General features: G+C 42.3%; 1 protein-coding gene across 1 annotated transcript in view; it reads left to right on the plus strand.

The window, feature by feature from the left end:
* HERC3 (HECT and RLD domain containing E3 ubiquitin protein ligase 3) overlaps positions 1 to 19,755 on the plus strand; it is a 1,624,372-nt gene that overhangs the window by 113,502 nt on the left and 1,491,115 nt on the right. Inside the window, exon 4 of the mRNA XM_044060395.1 lies at positions 6,203 to 6,279. Within this exon, the coding sequence (XP_043916330.1) occupies positions 6,203 to 6,279 (77 nt within the window). The remainder of the gene's footprint in view (positions 1 to 6,202; positions 6,280 to 19,755) is intronic.

A 19,755-nucleotide genomic window follows, 5' to 3' on the forward strand; every position in this document is an offset into this window, starting at 1 on the left:
CTTTCCAGCCACTTCCAGGTCTTCTCAAGCCAAACCCAGACGCAGCAGAAACCCCAGGTTTCAGTCCCAGGGGACACACATGACTAAGCAGTGGGGGGTTTCTGCACCCAAATCAGGGAGTAGTAAGACCCCCCCCCCTCCATGGAAAATTGTCTCAGTGACTTGCTTTCAAACCTTCCAAGCACTTCCCAACTGAATACTCCTTTAGGTGGAAAGATTGGTCTGTAGGCCAAACGCTGGGAACTCATTACCCAGGACAAATGGGTTTTAAATCATGTCCCAAGGATACAGATTTCACTTCTGCACCTTACCAACACCAAGCGGGTGGCCAGACCTAGCCCCAAATCAGTGGGCAGAGGCCCAAAATCAAGTACTCTCTCTCTTAAGTATGGGGGCTATTCAGTTGGTAACAGAAGAGGAAAAGGGACAAGGTTTCTTTTCGCGACTTTTTCTGGTACCCAGAAAAGGCAATACATTGTGTCCTATCCTGGAACTTTCTACTGTAAATACCTTTCTGGTGATTCCAAAATTCAAGATGCCGACTTCACCAGCTGCTTCCGATGCTAGGCAAAGATGCATGGTTGGCAACACTAGACTTAAAAGAAGCATACCTGCACATCCCTGTCGGGGAGTCTTGCAGAAGATACCTATGCTTCAAAGCAGGCTACATGCACCATCAGTTCTCTGCACTGCCCTTTGGCTTATCGGGTCTGTATCATATATTCAAAATTCCAAAATGTCGAACACCATATGTTTGAACTTGGAATTTCGAATATTGAAAACATCGAACGCTCAGAATAATGAATTTTTTCCCAGGGAAAAAATTTGCTGTTCCAAGAAATATACATCCAACACAAGCACACCAAAATAAAACAAAAACACACATACATTTAACAAAACCCAACCACACATACATTACTAACTGTCCACTTACCTTAACCCGCACCCTAACAGTAAGGTCCGTAACTATCGCACACATACCCTACAAATCTATACACAAACTAATTAATACACACACATATACAGTTAACAAAACACAACCCTACACTACACCATACATACATTACTAACTATCCACTTACCTTAACCTGCACCCTAACCCTAAGGTCCGTAACTCTCGCACCACAGTGGAGGAAATAGCAAAGCCATGGAACGGCCCACCGAAATCTTGCCCTTGGTAAGATTTCGATATTCCGAGGCTTAGCTATTTTCACCATTCAATATTTTGGCTTCGATGTTTTCACATTCGGCGTTGTACCTCTTCGGAATTTTGATATAGACCTGGCTTATCTACTGCACCCAGGGTATTCACAAAGTGCCTAGCTCCAGTCATTGCATTCTGCAGGCAAAGAAATATTCAAATATATTCATACCTGGACGATTGTCTAATTCAGGCAGAAAGCCAGGACATACTTTTGAATCATCTGGCCTTTGTTCAAAGGGTACTGACTTGTCTGGGGTACACCATAAATAAAAAGAAATAACAACTGGTGCCCTGTCAACATATTATATTCCTGGGGGCAAACTCAAATACAACTTCCCAGATGGCTTTCCTCACGCTAGACAAACTGACTCATTTGACAACCTACTTCAAACAAGTAGCCACAAAATCCCAGTTATCTGCAAGGCAAATACTGCGAGCCTTTGGGTTCATGGCCTCCTGCATTCTTCTAATTCCATATGCAAGGCTGTATATGAGGAGACTGCAATGGCATCTCAAAAGCCTATGATGTCAAGATTTACAGGATCTAGAAGCAATGATTCCTTTCATACCTTGCCTACGCCTAGAGTTCCTTTGGTGGGCAGAGGCCTGCCACCAAAACAAGGGACTACCATTCACACTACCCCCTTATTCCCAAACCTTAACAACAGACTCATCAGGCTATGCATGGGGTGCTCACTTGGCAAGGAAGTGCATTCAGAGCAAATGGAACCCAAGTCAAATGCACCTACACATATAAATCAATAGGAAATGTTAGCTGTACAGAATGCTCTGACAGCCTTCAAGGACCACATTCTTCCAGGACAACTAATGGTAAAGACGGACAACACCACAGTCATGTGGTACATAAACAAGCAGGGGGGTACATACTCTTACCCCCTCTGTAGACTAGCTATGGCATTGTGGAACACAGCCTTGAGCTACCAAGTGAATCTACAAGCTCAATTCCTGCCAGGAAAACTAAATACACTGACAGATGGACTAATCGGAAACCTCATGGACCCACACGAGTGGAAACTGGAACCAAAGAATTTCAACATGTTGATAAGCAAATGGGGGAGCCCAGATATAGACCTGTTTGACCCCCCCCCCCCCAGAACCATCAATTGGACAAATTTTGCACAAGAATTCCTCACAAACTAGGTTGAAAAGTTGCTGCTCTATCCTTCATCTGGAAAAACCTATCAGTTTATGCCTTTCCTCCTCTGCCTCTGATCTCCAAGGTACTACTAAAGATCAAACAGGACAAGCCAAGGATGATTTTAATTGCACCAGACTGGCCACGCCAACACTGGTACCCCCTCCTGCGCAGTGTGTCACGCTTGACCCCATGGCACCTGCCTCAGACTCCTTCCCTGTTGTCTCAGCAGGAGAACCAGATTCTGCACCCTCAGCTGCAAACCCTGAACCTAGCAGCCTGGCTAATTACCTAATCTCTCCTTTACCACCCCTCAGTAAATCAGTGATGGATAGCATTTTGGAGTCTTGGAGGCCTAGTACTAGAAAATCTTATGCTGCAAAATGGAAAAGATTTTCTACCTGGAACCACTCTCAAGGGATGAGCGCAGCAGTGCCCAATTTACCTCAGATTCTACAATATTTGACTGAGATGCTTCATAAGGGCTTGTCCTTTTGCTCCATCAAAATTCATGCCTCAGCCATTTCTGCTCATTATAGCACAGAGCCTCCCCTCCCCTCTTCTCTCACCCACTGCTCAAGGAGTTCCTCAGAGGGGCCAAAAATTTAAGGCCACCAAGGAGAGCTCCAACTCCAGCCTGGTACCTTCTCTTTGTCTTGGAGAAACTCACTATTCCTCCTTTCGAGCCAGCTGCTACTGCAGATTTAAAATTCCTTTCCTAGAAAACAGCTTTCCTTTTAGCAATCACGTCTGCAAGAAGGGTGTCTGAGTTACAGGCCCTTATGGCATGGAGCCTTTCATCATCTTTCATGTGGACAGGGTGTCCCTCAGAGCCAATCCCTCCTTCATGCCCAAGGTGGTATCCAGTGTGCCTCTTAATCAGTCCATTCATTTGCTTACCTTCTTTCCTAACCCACAGAACAAAGGGGGAACGGATACTGCACTCAACAACTTAGATTTTACTTGGACAGGACTAAACCTCAAAGGAAATCTGAACAACTGCTGATGGCATTTGCTGCAGGGACAGAGGGGAAAGCTATTACAAAGCAAACCATTTCAAAATGGTTAGGCCACTGCATTCATTTCTGCTACAAGCACCATGGAAAACCTATCCCACAGGGACTCAGACCCCATTTTAGCCAGGGCTGCATCTACCTCTACAGCCTTTCTCAGGGGCGTCCCTACAAGGGACATCCTAGAAGCTGCTATCTGTAGTTCTGTACATACTTTCACTAAGCGTTATCATTTGACAATTTTCTCTAAATCCAGAGCTGGTTTTGCCACTGCAATCTTGCAGGGCCTTATAGCTGGTCCTAATTCTATTTAAATTCCTCCTCCCAACCTTAGCTTTGGGAATCTACCCAAATGTAATGACTGCAACAGTGAAACAGGAAAAACATAGTACAGTTGTGTACACTTACCATAAATGTAGATGTTTTGAGTGTATTCACTGTTGCAGTCCTGGTTGTCCTCCCTCCAGCCCTCTTTCTTCTTTTGGCTATACCTCTACTCTCACTTACTATGCTCAAAAAGCTTTTTGGTGTATTTGCTTTTTTGTTTGAGGTATATCCTTGTATTATAGATTTAATCCCTTCCCATTAGGGGGGCACCTGACATCTGGGGCAAGAAAAACTGATGTAATGGCGTCTGCTGCATGTTTTATACCCCTGCCAACCTGACGTCATGGAAGAAGGGAGAGCAACCGACGCAGGACCCAAGACTTTGTTAATCAGGCCGACTGAGGGCTACTGCAAGCAGATAATCCAAACGTAATGACTGCAGCAGTGAATACACTCAAACATCTACAGTTATGGCAAGTGTACACAACTGTACTGTATTCATATAGCCTTATATGATTTCAAAAAATGTTTTGCAGAAGAAGCATATGCTGGAGCTATGGTGATTCAGAAAGGTTCTTGGGAGCGTATATTTTGGGAATGTACAGATTTGCTTCAGTGCAGAAATCAGCTGAACAATATTAAGTCTTGTACTCTAAAGGGAATGTATCCTTAGATTTAAGGACGTTCTTCTTGGAGTGTAGTAGCCTATACTAAAAGTGTCGATGGTGGCTAAGAGGACCATTGTAACCAGAAAATGGAGAACCAAGGACAAACTGCAAATGAGACGGGGAAGAGATGATTGGAGATATTAAAAATATGGAACTGTGAACTTTTAGAGATCAGAAACAGAGCTTTTTAAAAAAAAGATTGTATAGGACTCCATAGTGGAAAATGATCTTTGAGGTCATTAGTACTGAACAAGCCATCCAAGACGGAATTATTTAAGTAAACTATTGTGCAAGATATGAAACCTCTGTGTTATGCTGAAATTATAGTAGTATTGTTAGTAGTTAATATCAAGTTATGTTGTGAATTGGTTAATCTCTGTGTTAAGTGATCTTAAGGACCATTTTTAAACCGATAGTCTTTCCTTTTTGAAACAGAATACCGGAGTTTGTACAGTGTTTTCCGGACTACCGGAGAATCAGTTTGACTTCCCGATAGTTCGGAAAAAAACGGAGGGGTGGCAACCCTACTGGAGACAAACTAGGTTTGTTTGACACATGGGTTTACGTACTGCAGATTGAGAAATTATTGACAGTTGACTGTAGGTACCAATGGCTTACATGAGGGCAGTGTAGTAGTAATATGTCAACATAACCATAAAATGACTGTAAACAGCATTCTGTGCCAGTATAATAAGTACACCATGCATGAGGACTAGACAGTATGCAAAAATTAAAGTGTATGTAATAAATTTTGAGGTTTTCAAAAGAAAAATGCTTCTTAATCTGTTTACATCATTTGGCATAGAAGTTGAGCATCTGGTTGTGTAGGTGCAGTGTGAGCATGTGTGTAACCCTTATGCCTTCTTTGTGGAAGTATTTAATCTCAAATATTAATATTGTATTTTTTTATTTCAGTTTCATAATTTGCAGAATTGTGCATTATATGTGACATTTGCATAAATAGTCTAGGAAGGGAATTTGTTTAGAATATTGTTTTGCGTGTTAATGTCTCACAGACTTAATCATAGTATGTTATTGTACACAAAAGGAGCCAGTTTTTAGGGGATATTTTTAACAAATTAAAACATATGTATTTTGCATTTTCACTATGCTTAGAACTCAAGCCTGTACTATAGTCTCCTAGGAAGTCATTTTTAAGTTGCACTTATAATTACAAAAACTAGATAACTGCATATAGAGCTAGTTTTTTATTAAATTGCCCTGACTTTTAAGGGAGATCTTTTTCATGAGAATCAGAATCGCTCATTCAGTGTTAGAATTGGGATGATTTTGTTCTCCAAATTTTCCATGGGATTTTTGTGGAATTGGAATTGAGGATCGTCTGGTGCCAGGGTATCGCAGCATCTCCATTCCTAGACTTGCTGCTGTTCTGTTCCAGATAAGTGTAATCTTATGTAAAATTTTAGATAAATATGCTGTGTTTATGGCTGCCTACAGCTGCACAAAATGTTTGTGTTGTTTCATTTTGTTCTAGCCATCTTGTAACTGAAGATTTGTACTGTAGAAATTTAGCAAACCTGTATGAGTACAAAGGACATATCTGGGGACAGGAATGTGGTTGTGGAAACAAAAATGAAGAGTAGCATGCAACACAGATGAAGTGGTTTGCTTCATGTAAAACATTTTGTAAATACAAACCAAGGCATCTGCTTTCATAACATATTTAAGTATATGAAACAGAGATAGTAAGTTAAATGTCTGTTTTGTTTTGGCTGTCTGTACATATACACTGCTTTATCTGCTGCATTGTGTTTTGTTGTGCTGCAGAAGTATCTGTTCTACATATCTTTTCAATCTTGTTGGTTCTTTCCAGGTTGATAAAGGGTTTATCAGATCACTTGGTTTCTCAAGTCTCTTGTGGCAGTTCTCACTGTATAGCTCTAGCAAAAGGTATGTGTCATTTAGTATTGGCTCTACTCTGTAAACCATTTTAATTAACTGTTTACATTGTTTTGTTCTCTTAATGTTCAGATGTATGGAAGTAAATGCAGTTATTACAACTGCTTCAGTTGTAGCATCTCTACCTTAAGTTTACAGAGCACTATATTTTTGTGATGAATGACCTTTATGAAGAGCTAAGTAGTCACAGTAATAAGGTGAAGTAAACATTGGAAAGTCAGAGTACATTTCCGGTGCATGGGGCTGCATTGACTGTTTTTTACTGTCCTAAAAGCCTTATCAGAAAACAAAATGTGTGGTACCCACAAGCATTCTAAGTGAAAGACGAGCTATGGTCTCAGTAAGGTGACTGCAGAAATGAGTTTTGCACTGGTCAGTATATGCTGTCTGCCTATAAGAGGGAATAGACATCCTTTTTCTAGCCACGGTTTGCTTTCCTGTGGCATAGAAGGGATATATGTCGAGTCACCTTTTTTGTTAAGGTGCATAGAATGTTCAGAAATCTGACACCTCACTTCTTTACATTCTGCCCATTTGAAGAATAGGGATGTTGCGTATCAGTCCTGTTCTATGCAAGTCTACAGCAGAAAGTTGGGTGCTTGACATTTTGTTGATGGGTGTATGGTCAACAACCAATGCCTTCCCCATTTAACTTTTTTTATTACAACTTTTCCAAAACCTGTTTAGAAATATGGAGGAAACTGGAGGTGAATGCAGGAGAAAAATAATAAAATTATGGGGACCCAGTTACCCAGAGCAATAAATTAACAAGGTTAGCTATAAATGGAAAATACAAGTGAAATAATTTACATTGCATATACAGCCAATAAATTATCATGTGTAATATCAACTCTGGTGAGTAGCCAAAGTACAATTTCTGGCTCTAAATCTCCCAAGAAAGCACTACTGTGCAATATAGCATGCTAACATAACCAAGGTTGCATTAAATAATAATGAGATTGGTTTTGTTAAAATAACACGTCACCTTTTGACTGTAGTGTGGCCTGCTTTGCAATAACTTTGTCCCCCATTACAGCATTTGTTTCCATTTTAAAGTATTTTATAATGCAACAGCTACTGCTACAGTTTTACTGTAGAGGGGATGTTTGTTTCATTTCTCATTTATACACTTGCATACTAGAGTTGGTATATTCCAGAACAGTGTTGCTTGAGGCCAGGGGCAGGTGTTCTGAAAAACCTTAACTGGAGTTTAGGACAGCTGCTTTTTTAATGAGTATATTTTGGGTACACTGCTGTATCGTAACCCAAAGTGGAACTAAAGCAGGGGTAAATCCATTCACTACATAGAAGTTCTCTAGATTTCCAGCACTAATTTTTGTGCCATATTGAACTTGTGCACAGTTTCTTGGGTGTACAAAGGAAGGTGTGAAGGTTTATCCCAGTCGACAGCTATGTTTTTTGTGGGAGAGAGATTGATGATGAATTGTCATGTCCCTCCCTGTCTGACTGTTCACCCCCACCCCCTCCCCAAGATGTTCTACATTTTTACTGCTGGGTAAAGAAAACTATTTTACAAAAGTTCATCCTCTATAAACTTGTAAATTTTTTTTTTTATTCTATCTTTGTTTCCATTTAGTCTGATACCTCTATATATTTGTTCTCTAGTTGTTACAGTTTATTCCTCATGGCCCTGTTATCTCATGGACTGAACCTGAAGTTGGCCAGTTGTGAAGTGTTCCCTGGTTAACAAATCTAAACAAATAAACCTTCCTCTTTATACCAGAGAAGGGTGGCACCAAATCATTTTATGACTTCCCCTATAATAAAAAAAAAAAGTATTGGTTTTAAATCTGAGGCTAAATGCAGTGAAACCAAACCTCAGTCACAGGTGACAGCATTCACACTCCCACCAAAGCTTTCTTTCTCATTTCTTCCCATTCCTTTAATTTATTTTGTAGTCAAGCTAAATTCAGTCTGTGTTCTTGGTCAGATGTTTTACATGAGTCTCTGGCAAAGTCAAGATGCCTTCATCTTAAAGAACTGCCTGTCCTTTGTTAATCCTTTCTCAGCCCCAGGCTCAAACTTCTATCTGCCCACTACTTCCTAATTTTCTTGTGAGGTAGTAAACTGCCAGAAGGGGGTGGTGGTAGGTTTTTCAGTCTGTGTTTTGTCAAATATGATTTAACCATGAGGAGAGAGCTGTTAATTACACTGTGAGTAAAAGCTTTCCACCATAACCTATTAACTGTCCCTGATTTTGGTACGAAATATTGATGTGTCCCTCATCCCTCCTAGAACTGACAGTTTGGGGGAGAAAAGGTGATGGATTATAATTGATAAATTCAGAAAATGTGCATTAATTTATTATTCTATCAATTTCTCAGTTTAATAGTAATATTTTAAAGAACTGTTCCAGATTGTCCCTGATTTTGGAGGTAAGCAGTTGAGAGCCATGCTCTAACATTTAATGGAGAATCATAAACCAACTTGGGTGGGCAGTGGGTAGAGAGTATTTGGAGGTCCAGTTTAATTTTCTTGGCCAGAATTTAATAGAACCCTTTCCAGAAACCTTTCAGTGGGCACTGGAAAAGGTTATGTTCATCATTCTCACTGCTGCAGTAGTCTTTGGCCATTTGGGTTGTGTCCTTTCCAGGATACAACTTGCCAGAGTTAAAAATGGTCTGGCTCCCTCTCACACCAACACTCTGATTGGCTTGCCCCTTGGAGGGATATCATTAGTAATAGTGTAGATGGCTTCAGTATTTTCTTGCAGCCTCAAGGGAAAGTAGTTCTGCAGCTTCACGGGAGCAGTAGCTGGCTACAAGCTTCATTTCTGACAGATAAGTTCCCCTAGGGGAACACTTCCACGCTGAAAATATTGCCTTTTTAAATATTTTTGATGTATTTTTTTTTTTTATTTTCAGAAGAGTACCGACAATCTTATAATTTCAGAAGTTTCTTGTTTGAAACTGCTATTTTTAGAATGGGTCTTATTTAATACTGGGACTTTTTATTTTTTTTAGGTCAGGTAATATATGATAAAAATGCAGTTGTTTAAAAAGTAATGTGGACCCATTATTCTCATTCGCTGGGGATTTCAGATTTAAATGTCTAGCTTTATCAGAAAGAATTGCATTGGTGTAGTGAAGAAGATGCCTTAGTTTTTGCTTGGGGAGGAATTTTATGGAGGTAAAGGTACTAGGCCTGTGTATGCAGTTCAGACAGAGCAAAGCCAGATAACTGTCGGTGGCTGTACCTGTAGTCCATGCTATAGAATCTCTTCATTACCTGTGGTCCCTGGGACTATTTCAGGTGATTACAGTCAATACCTTTGTGATGTGGTACATAAACAGAAGGGTACCAGGTCTTACTGCCTGTGCAGCATAACCATTATGGCTTGGGAGAGAGCACTGCCACATTGTGCAACTCTCCACGCATCTCACACGCTGTCAGAGCAAAATGTAGTGCCAGATGACCTTAAATAGGAGCAGGCAGGCCCACATGAATGGAAACTGAATGAGGGGACTTCTCTTCCAGAAATGCACCCAGTTGTGGGGAACACATCAAGTAGATCTTTGTCTCTTTTTCAAAATGGACAACTAAGTAAATTCTCTAGCAGTACTCTTTGCAGGCAGTCCTGGAAAACAGATGAGTTTTTATTCATGTGGTATGTAATGTTCCTGTATGTATTTCTACCCTTGCCATTGATCATCCAGGGGCATTCTGAAGATTCAGAAGGAATTTCCAAAAAATATTGTGACTGCCTTTTTGTCCAGGAACATTGGATGTCCTTCCATTTCACTGTTGCAATATTCATTACATTAAGGAACACCTCCTAAAGGCGGCCCAGTGTCCAGCCAGTATACCAAACCCTTTAGGTTGCTTTAAGGTATGCCATCCTTCACATGTATGCAGCATTAGGGCATAAAGGTGGTGTCCAGACGTACCATCCTCTGAACAACGTTGCCACCAGTCCAGATGCAGTTTGATCATCTGTCTTAAACACCTTTTCTGTTACTGGTTCACCAAGGTGTTACAGGTAAGTGACCCCATTGGGGTTCTTTTTTTACTTATCCTTATTATTGTTGCTTGTGGGGTTTCTTGTCATCCAAGAATGGTAAATGCCAGTGTGGGAGAAAGATTCCCCCATAAAGACCACCACGACTAGTGTCTTTTTTTTGCCTAGGTGGCTCTGACGACCATACATCCTGTTGTATATGTCAGGCATTTGTAGTTAAAACCCTTTGTAGTAGACCATCTTCTATGGTGCTTTATCTTGAAAAATCAGCATCCAGCGCTTATTGCAAAAAACATGATGGAGGGTACTTCCTGCTCGGAGGGCAGCAGGTAGTGAAGAAGACCAAGAAACCTATGCCAGAATCTTCTGCTGTTAAGCCTCTACTGGATGTCTTGCCTGAGGAAAGGGAATGCCCAGAGGTTTGCCCGGCTTTGTTGGATTCCTCTGCTCGACCAGTTTGGATGCTGGTAGGGATCTGACTTTAAGCACATCTGAGGAAGCTTTGCAGACTTCATTTCAGATGCTTAGGGGGAGCCATGGCTGATTATTTCCAAGGGGCCAAGGGGTGTTCCGTGGGTATTAGTCAGGGAAGAAGTTCCTACTATCATCATTGAATGTACTCCTGGGTTAGAGCTTTGCAAATTATATAAGGTAGACATCCAAAAATATTTTTCCTGCTCCTAAGGATCCACAGAGTAAATGGCAGGCCTTCACTTAGAGTTTTAGCACGTTGATGGCATTGAAATCTCCTCTGGAAGCTTCTGTTCCAGCCCACCTTGGGCCTGTACTCCCCTAAAAAAGATCTAGAAAACAGGATTACTCTGAAGAGGAGATGGATTTGGATAAGGAATCTCATGCTTACTCTTAAATTCCTTCTTCAGAGTGTGGATCAAAGGAAGAGGAATGTACCAGTCCTGATACTGCCAATGAAGAGATTTCTTTTGGGGACACAATCTCGCCAGGATAATGGAGTCCTTTAAATGGGATTGTGCACAGGTCTTTGAGGTACATAAGATACTATGAGTTGCTGCAGAAGGATTCCCCTGAACTTTCTGATGTTCCTCCTGTTTTGGCTGCCTTGTTGGGTACATTTTTCCAGTACTTCTAAAGCTCCAGACTCCCAGCCCTCTGCTCCCAAGAAACCTGATAGATTCTGTAGGGTGCCTGAGGACTGTAAATTTTTTTTTTTTTTTTTTTTACAAGTGTCCTGTTGCTGACCCCTCAGGTCTGTAGCCTCTGACAGGCCCTCTCATTTGCCTCTTTCTCCCAAGTTATTGCCCTCTGATAAAGATAGCAGGACCATGGAAAGGCTAGGCAAGATGTTTTACTCCTCTGCTACCTTGGCTTTTAGGGCTGTTAATGATCAGACCTATATGTCTAGGTACTTGTTGGTTCCCCAATGGCTTGTCAGATTATTTCTGATCTTCCAGACTGTGAGCGTAAAACTTCTGCTCTTTCTCTGTTAAGGACTTCCTCCCAGGTGACTTTTCATTCCATTAAGTAGTTATGATGCAGCAGATGTTTCTCTAGGGCTGCTGCTTTTGGGTCAGTGATGAGGAGGTATTCTTGGCCTCTGCTTCAACCTTTGCCTGATATTAAGGCTAAGTTAATGGATGCCCCTCTTAATAATAAACACTTGTTTGTTGGAGCTGCTGCTGATTTAAGTCCCTTCAGGATAAGGGTAAGGCTTTACAGGAACTTAAACGTGTTTTTTCTTCTGTGCCTAAATTTCAAACTACCCCAATAAGCAAGCCTTTGTCGTAGCCAATCTCACCCTCCTCTGAAGGGCAAAAAGGATGGCAAGCAGTCTCCTCCTCCTGCTAAGGCTACTCAGATGTCAGTGCCTCAGAATTCTCCTTTTCCAGATAAACCAGGTGCTGTCTGACTATTCTATTCTTCCCAGTGTCTGTTTCCCCCTCTCTCTCCCCCTGTTTGGCTACAGATTACTCAGGATTCCTGGGTTCTGTCCATTATTCACCAGGGGTATTTCATGGTCCTTAATTCCTTTCCCCCCCTTTTATGGGTATGCCTTAACCCCTTCAGGAACATCTGTGTTTCTTTCCAAAGTTGCTTTGTGATCTTCTGACTTGGGGTACTATTCAAGAGGTGCCCGTGTCCCAAAGGGGGAGGTGGTTTTACTCCAGGTTGATGTTCATCATGTTACCCTGCTGCAGTCATGACACTTGGGTTATCCTGCCATCAGGTGGTCCCGCAGTCTGCCCAAATTCCAAAGTCTTGGTCCGGCGTCGGTTGCTGTCGCTTCTTCCCTGATGTCAGTGCGCCAGGGGTATACAAGAGGCACCCGACGCCATTTTCTTCAGTCCTTCTTGCCGCGCGGTGCCCGAAGCAGAAGTTGTTCGCAAGTGCCGGTCGGCCGAACCTGAGATTTTCGATTTGAATTTTAGTCCGAAGTCTTCAATAAAGCTAAGTACCCCATTGGGGAACATTTTCTTGCCTCAGTCCGATGTCAGAAAAAGTTAACAATTGCATTTCTTGTGGGAAGCAAATACCTCATAAGGACTTCCATTCCTATTGTATTCCTTGCCTAGGCCCAGACCACGACGTCACAGATTGTCAGTTTTGCGCTAGGTTTAATAAACGCACTATCAAATGTCGTTTTGACTTCGCACGGCATTACTTTTGGTAGGAAATTTAATTATATCATGCCGTTTGAGCAGCCGATGTCCGCAATTCATAAAAAACACAAGGATAAGGACAGGCAGCCTAGGAATAAGCCAGACCCCGAGGCCTCAGCTGGGCCTGTCGCCGGTTCTCTGGTTTACAGTGAGGCGCCTATGCAGCCCCTGACGACTGCAGAGCTGGAACCCCAGACAGCTGCCGACTCCCAAGCGGAGTCTACTAGGCCGACACAGCCATCTACCAACACCGAAGCAGAGGAAACACCTTCGGTTGCAGAAGGTGTCTTCAGACCAACTACACTCACCATTAAATCTTATGCTAAGCTTAAAACTCCTTTAAAACCGAAGAAAACTGTTCATCAGTCTACAGGTCAAGGCCCCATGCCTAAGAAACAGATGCTTAAGATGGCTGAAGATTTAATTACCCTTATCAGGGGTTCCCATCCCCCTCCTGATAAGACCAAGACAAGAGGAGGATTACGCATCCTCTGACCAGGTTTCTCTCTCCTCAGATTCTTCTGAGGAACAGGATTACACTTTTCCACCTTATGAGGATTCTGATGCTGAAGACTCTCTTCCCTCAGCATCTCCCCCTGAAGACTACTCCTTTGGGGAAACATTACATACCATGAGGGAACATTTCCACTGGGAAGGCCAGGATTACTCAGATTCTAAGAAAAGGCGCAGAGAGTTCCTTTTATTACCCCAGCACAGACCTCTTGCTACCCCTCCTGTTTTAGATATTGTGGATGATGTTTACTTGGAATCCAGTTTAAATCCAGACTCTCTACCTCCTGTTCCAGCCAAACCAGACAGATACTAGAGTACCTGACTCACAACAATTCCTTTATAAAAGCCCTGTAACTGACCCAGAAACCATATCCCAGGGTCCTAAGGGAGCAAAAGCTTCTATGGCTAAAAATCCTGTGCCCTCTGAAAGAGATTCCAGAGCCCTAGATAGATGGGGAAAGAAAACCTCTGCAACTCTGGCTATGAGAGCATTAAATTGCCAGTTTCACATGTTGAAATATCAACAATTCCTGATGTCTCAGTTAAAACAAAAAATGAGCACACATTCAGAACAGCCTGAATTCAAGGAAATGCAGGATCTGTTGCATGCAGCTGAACAGGTGGGTAAGCATACTTTACAATGCGGATTTGATTCACTGGAAGCTTCCTGTAGAGCAGCTGTTACTGGCTCTGTCATTCGTAGACATGCTTGGTTAAAAGAGCAAACCCACCCTGACCATGTTAAAGCAAAATTACTAGATGCACCTTTACAACAGGATATATTATTTGGTGTCAAAGCAGAAGAGGTTTTAAAGAAAATGGAGGATAAGGCTTAAATCTATGCAAACGGTCAAGGATTTCTTGCAGGTACAACCCCTCGCTTCAGCAGAAATTGGCCAACAAAATATTGGTCCTTTCCAGCTTCAGACAGATCACAGAGGGGCAAATACAGACGCCCAAGGGGCAGAGGTCAGTCACAGGGCCCTTACAAACCTCGCCAATGGGATTCTGCTACCCAGAAAGGAGGAGAAGACAGGCCCCAAGCTAGCAGAAGGCAGATACAATGACTATATCCTCAAACTACCAAGCAAATCTCTCCTGGCAACGCCCTTGGGAGGAAAACTAGCATTTCTTGCAGACAGCTGGCACATCATCACAAAAGACAAATGGGTTCTAAACATTGTCTTTCAAGGATACAGATTCCACTTTCATACCTTACCAAGGATCAAAGGAATGCCAAACCTGCCACCAAATCAATGGGCAGAGGCACAAAAACAAATTACAGCTCTCATGAACATGAGCCATTCAACAGGTACCTACACAGGAGCAAGGACAAGTATTTTACTCAAGACTCTTCCTAGTTCCAAGAAAGGACAAAGCATGAAGACCCATTCTGGATCTTTCATTTCTGAACACCTATCTGCAAGTACCAAAATTCAAGATGCTAACACTACAGCAGCTTCTTCCCATGCTGGGCAAGAATGCTTGGCTAGTCAATTTGGACCTCAAGGAGGCATACCTGCATGTCCCTATCAGACAAAATTGCAGAAGATACCTCCGCTTCATTGCAGGTTCAACGCATTATCAATTCTCTGCACTGTCCTTTGGCTTATCTACTGCGCTCAGGGTCTTCACAAAATGCCTGGCACCAGTAATTGCATACTGCAGACAAAGAGGAATTCAAATATACCCATACCTGGATGACTGTCTTATTCAAGCAGAAAGCAAGGACATTCTTTTACAGCATCTGGCAAGCACCTAAGTTGCCTAGGGTACACAGTAAATGAAAAGAAATCAAAACTAGTGCCCTCACAAAACATAATATTCCTGGGTGCCAGCTTGAATACAACGGCCCAGATGGCTTATCTCACGCCAGACAAACGACAGCTGTTTCAATATTTCAAAATAATGGCAACAAAGACCCAACTCCCTGCAAGAAAAATTCTGCAGGCCTTGGGATTCATGGCATCTTGCATACTATTAATACCATTTGCAAAACTGCATATGAGGAAATTACAATGGTACCTGAAAAGTGTATGGACTCAGCACAGCCACAGCTTGGAAACAATGATTCCACTCATTCCCTGCCTTTAGCAGGAGTTTCTATGGTGGGCACAGGCATATCACCTCAACAAGGGTCAGCCTTTCACCTTACCCACAGCCAGGCAAACTATGACAACAGATGCATCGGACTATGCCTGCGGAGCACACATGGCAGGACAGTGCATTCAGGGTAAATGGACTACAGATCAAAGGCATCTGCATATCAATCAAAAAGAAATGCTAGCAGTGCAGAATGCCTTAACCGCTTTCAAGGACCTTCTGCACCCAGGACAACTACAAATAAGGACAGACAACACCACAGTTATGTGGTACATAAACAAGCAAGGGGGCACACATTCATACCCTCTATGCAGGCAAGCAATGACCTTGTGGAACACTGCACTGTCTTACCAGGTTCAATTACAAGCACAATTCCTGCCAGGAAAGAAAAACACAGTGGCAGATGACCTAAGCAGAAGCATCATGGATCCACACGAATGGAAACTAGATCCACAAGTATTTGCAATGATAGCTCAAAAATGGGGACACCCAGACATAGATCTGTTTGCAAGCCCCCACAACCACCAACTTCAAAAATTTTGCACAAGGACCTTCCATCCACTAGGTTGGAAAGTGGACGCCCTCTCATTCAGTTGGAAAACATTAACAGTATATGCCTTCCCTCCACTGCCTCCTCTAGCAAAGGTACTGCTGAATGTCAGATTAGAGAGGCCACAAATGATTCTTGTTGCACCAGACTGGCCACGCTAACATTGGTGTCCAATTTTAAGGAACATGGCCCAGGGCCCACCATGGATTTTACCACAAATTTCTCACCTGCTCACCCAGTGAGACAATCTGATTCTACACAGCCAGCTCAAGACCTTAAACCTGGCTGCAGGGCAAATTACCTAAACAACCAGCCAACACCTTTATCCAAAGCTGTTATGGATGTCATTCTGGAGGCCAGGAGGCCCAGCACCAGGAAAACCTATTCAGACAAATGGAAAAGATTTTGTGCCTGGAACCAGGCTAAAGGCCTAAATCCCCTGGAGCCGAACATTCCTCAGATTCTACAATATTTAACTGAGATGATACACAAAGGACTTTCCTTTTCATCTATTAAGATCCACGCCTCAGCAATTTCAGCTCATTACAGCATGGATCCTCCTTTATTTTCACATCCACTCCTAAGACAGTACCTCAGAGGGGCTAAGAACTTAAGACCGCCAAGGAGAGCTCCAACACCTACTTGGGATCTCAACTTTGTCCTGGAAAAGCTTACACTGTCGCCCTTTGAACCAGCTTTCTCAACTGATTTAAAATTTCTTTCATGGAAAACTGCCCTACTACTAGCAATAGCCTCAGCTAGAAGAGTCTCAGAGCTACAGGCACTAATGGCACTGGAACCTTTCCTCATTTTTCATCAAGACAGAGTTTCTCTACGAACTAATCCTTCCTTTATGCCAAAGGTGGTATCCAGTGTGGCCCTAAACCAAACCATTCACTTGCCCACCTTCTTCCCAAATCCCCAGAACAAAGGAGAAAGACTCCTGCACTCTTTGGACATTCACAGGCAATTGCGTTACTACTTGGATAAAACTAAGGCTTTCAGAAAAAAATGACCAGCTCTTTGTAGCCTATGCTACAGGATCACAAGGAAAAGCTGTCTCAAAACAGACCATTTCTAAATGGATAGGACATTGCATACGTTTCTGCTACACACATCATGGGAAACCATTACCTGCTAACATTAGGTCCCACTCTACCAGGGCTACAGCTACATCAGCAGCCTTTCCCAGGGGAGTGCCAACCAAGGATATTCTGGAAGCTGCTACTTGGAGTTCAGTGCACACTTTCACCAAACACTATCACTTACCTCTTTACTCTGACTAGAGCTGGTTTTGCCACTGCAGTTTTGCAGGGCCTACTAGCTTCTTCTAACCCTGTTTGACTCCACCTCCCCTCCTTAGCTTTGGGATTCTACCAAAGTGTGATGACTGCAGCAGGGTAACACGTTGAACAGTTTTGTACCTAGCATAAATGTAGATGTTCGAGTGTTCACCCTGCTGCAGTCCAGGTTACCCTCCCTCCATCCCCTCTGAACTAGCTGAAGTTATCTCTACCACTTTATCCTATACTACCTCTGTGGTGTATTTGCTTGTACCTAAGGGTTTTGTTTTATTTTTATATAACCATATGTATATGTCTATATATATATATATATATATATATATATATATATATATATATATATATATATATATATATATATATATAGCCTACCTTAAACTGAAGAAAATGGTGTCGGATGCCTCTTCTATACCTCTGGCGCACTGACGTCAGGGAAGAAGCAGCAGCAACCGACGCCGGACCAAGACTTTGGAATTAGGGCCGACTGCGGGGACCACCTGACGGCAGGATAACCCAAGTGTGATGACTGCAGCAGGGTGAACACTCGAATATCTACATTTATAGTAGGTACAAAACTGTACTTTTATAGTACCCAGGAAAGAGAGTACTTAGAGACAAATTCTAGACCTCCATTTAAACACCTTTCCGAAGGTGCCCTCCTTTTGAATGTTGTCCCCTTCAGACTGTTTCCTCTCCTGCTTCCTTAGGCTTGTATGGTGTCTGGACCACAAAACTCCAACTAACAACTTGTCTAACTGACCTGAAGTGGAAAGCTGGAAATCTAACTATGTAAATAAATAGAAAGTCCCTGCGCACTCAGACTTTTTATTCCTCAGTCTCTCCTTCTCTTCCTACTTGCATAAAATAAATTGCACACTCTGGTCTCTTTGTCTAGATTGATGTTGTACTTGCATGTAACGAACAACATTGTATCACCTCAACAAGCCAAACATTGTATTTCAACATAAGTAACTTAATGATCTATAACCCGTAATGCTGAATTCATAATTTGTAATGTTAAACTGTAACTAATGTAATTACTGGACTTTTTATGTTGAAAATCATAGTAACTTGGCAGATGTGTATGCACCCAGGTCATGGCCAAAAAGGGTCCCAGGACCAGCCTTACCTACCCAATTAATGAACACAATGTGATAAATAAATGCCTTAATATTTTAGCATGTCATAAATGGCAAACCAAGGCTGTTCTCAACAGAAGTTTTTAGCTCAGTGTGTTCATATCATAGGCAGCAACTTTTGCTACTGTTAATTTAAATATGTGATTCTTGTACTGTATTGGCCATATCTGCATTTGATAATGTGACAGTGTGTTTTATTTTTACAGTATGAGGGAGCCTAGAACCTGTTTCATCAGACCTCCCTCTGAGACCATGAGTGGCACAAAATACAATGATTAGCCTTTAGTAGAAAGAACGGGAGCAGCAGGTGTCGGCATCTGGAACATGCCAGTGTCATTGTGCATGTCGTTTTGTATAGAAATTCTGACAACTTCTGCCACACTTTGACTTCTGTCCTTTTCCCCAGTCATCTGTTACATTTTTATCTCTCTGGGTTCTAATACTGAATGCTGCTAGGCCCATCTTTTAAGACGTTTTGCGTCTGGAGCTTTTCTCACTGGGCCTCCACTGAAAATTAGCTTGTTCCAAGTCGGACTTTCCCATCCCAATAAGTAAATGTTAAAGTTTAGGGGATGCCTAAAAAAAAAAAAAAAAAGTCTAGCACTAACCCTGATTATTAGCAATACTCCCTGACATTAGGATAGCTGTTGTGCGAGTGTGTGACGGTATGGGCAGTGACTTCCAGATCGTCTTGGATTTTGTTAAACAATCTGGCTACTTAGTGTGTGTGTGTGTGTGTGGGGGGGGGGGGGGGCAGGTACTGTTCAGTCTTCTCAGCAGATGTGGAGCAACAGTGACCTTGAGAGAGGGCATGTTATCCAAGGGCTGAAAAACAGCACGTTATGGAACTCCTAAACCTGTCAGTGTCAGAACTCACTGGTGGGATATAGCCTCTTTCTGTAGATAAGGTCATTCTAGCAGTTGCACTTCTTCTGCTGTGACACAGAAACACTGTCTGGATAAATGACTTGTTCTGAGTTGCACATTAATTGCTGGCTGTGAGAATCAAACTGCACTACAGGAGGAAGCCCATTAGTAGCTCATAATCATACTGCTCATCTAAAGTGCCAAACATTTTTCTGCTTATACATTCCTGACCCATGCACCTGTCTTGGTAGGGCTGAATCACAACACCGACTAGTGATGCATTTGTCATGGGGGTGGGGTGGGGGGGTGCATGTGTTTCTTTTTCTCTTAACCAAGTGACATGCAGCTCCCTCACACTTAGATTTGCAGTAACTGG

The sequence above is a fragment of the Protopterus annectens genome, chromosome 2.part0 (genome assembly GCF_019279795.1).
Source record: "Protopterus annectens isolate FY-2018-M chromosome 2.part0, PAN1.0, whole genome shotgun sequence".
NCBI lineage: Eukaryota > Metazoa > Chordata > Ceratodontiformes > Protopteridae > Protopterus > Protopterus annectens.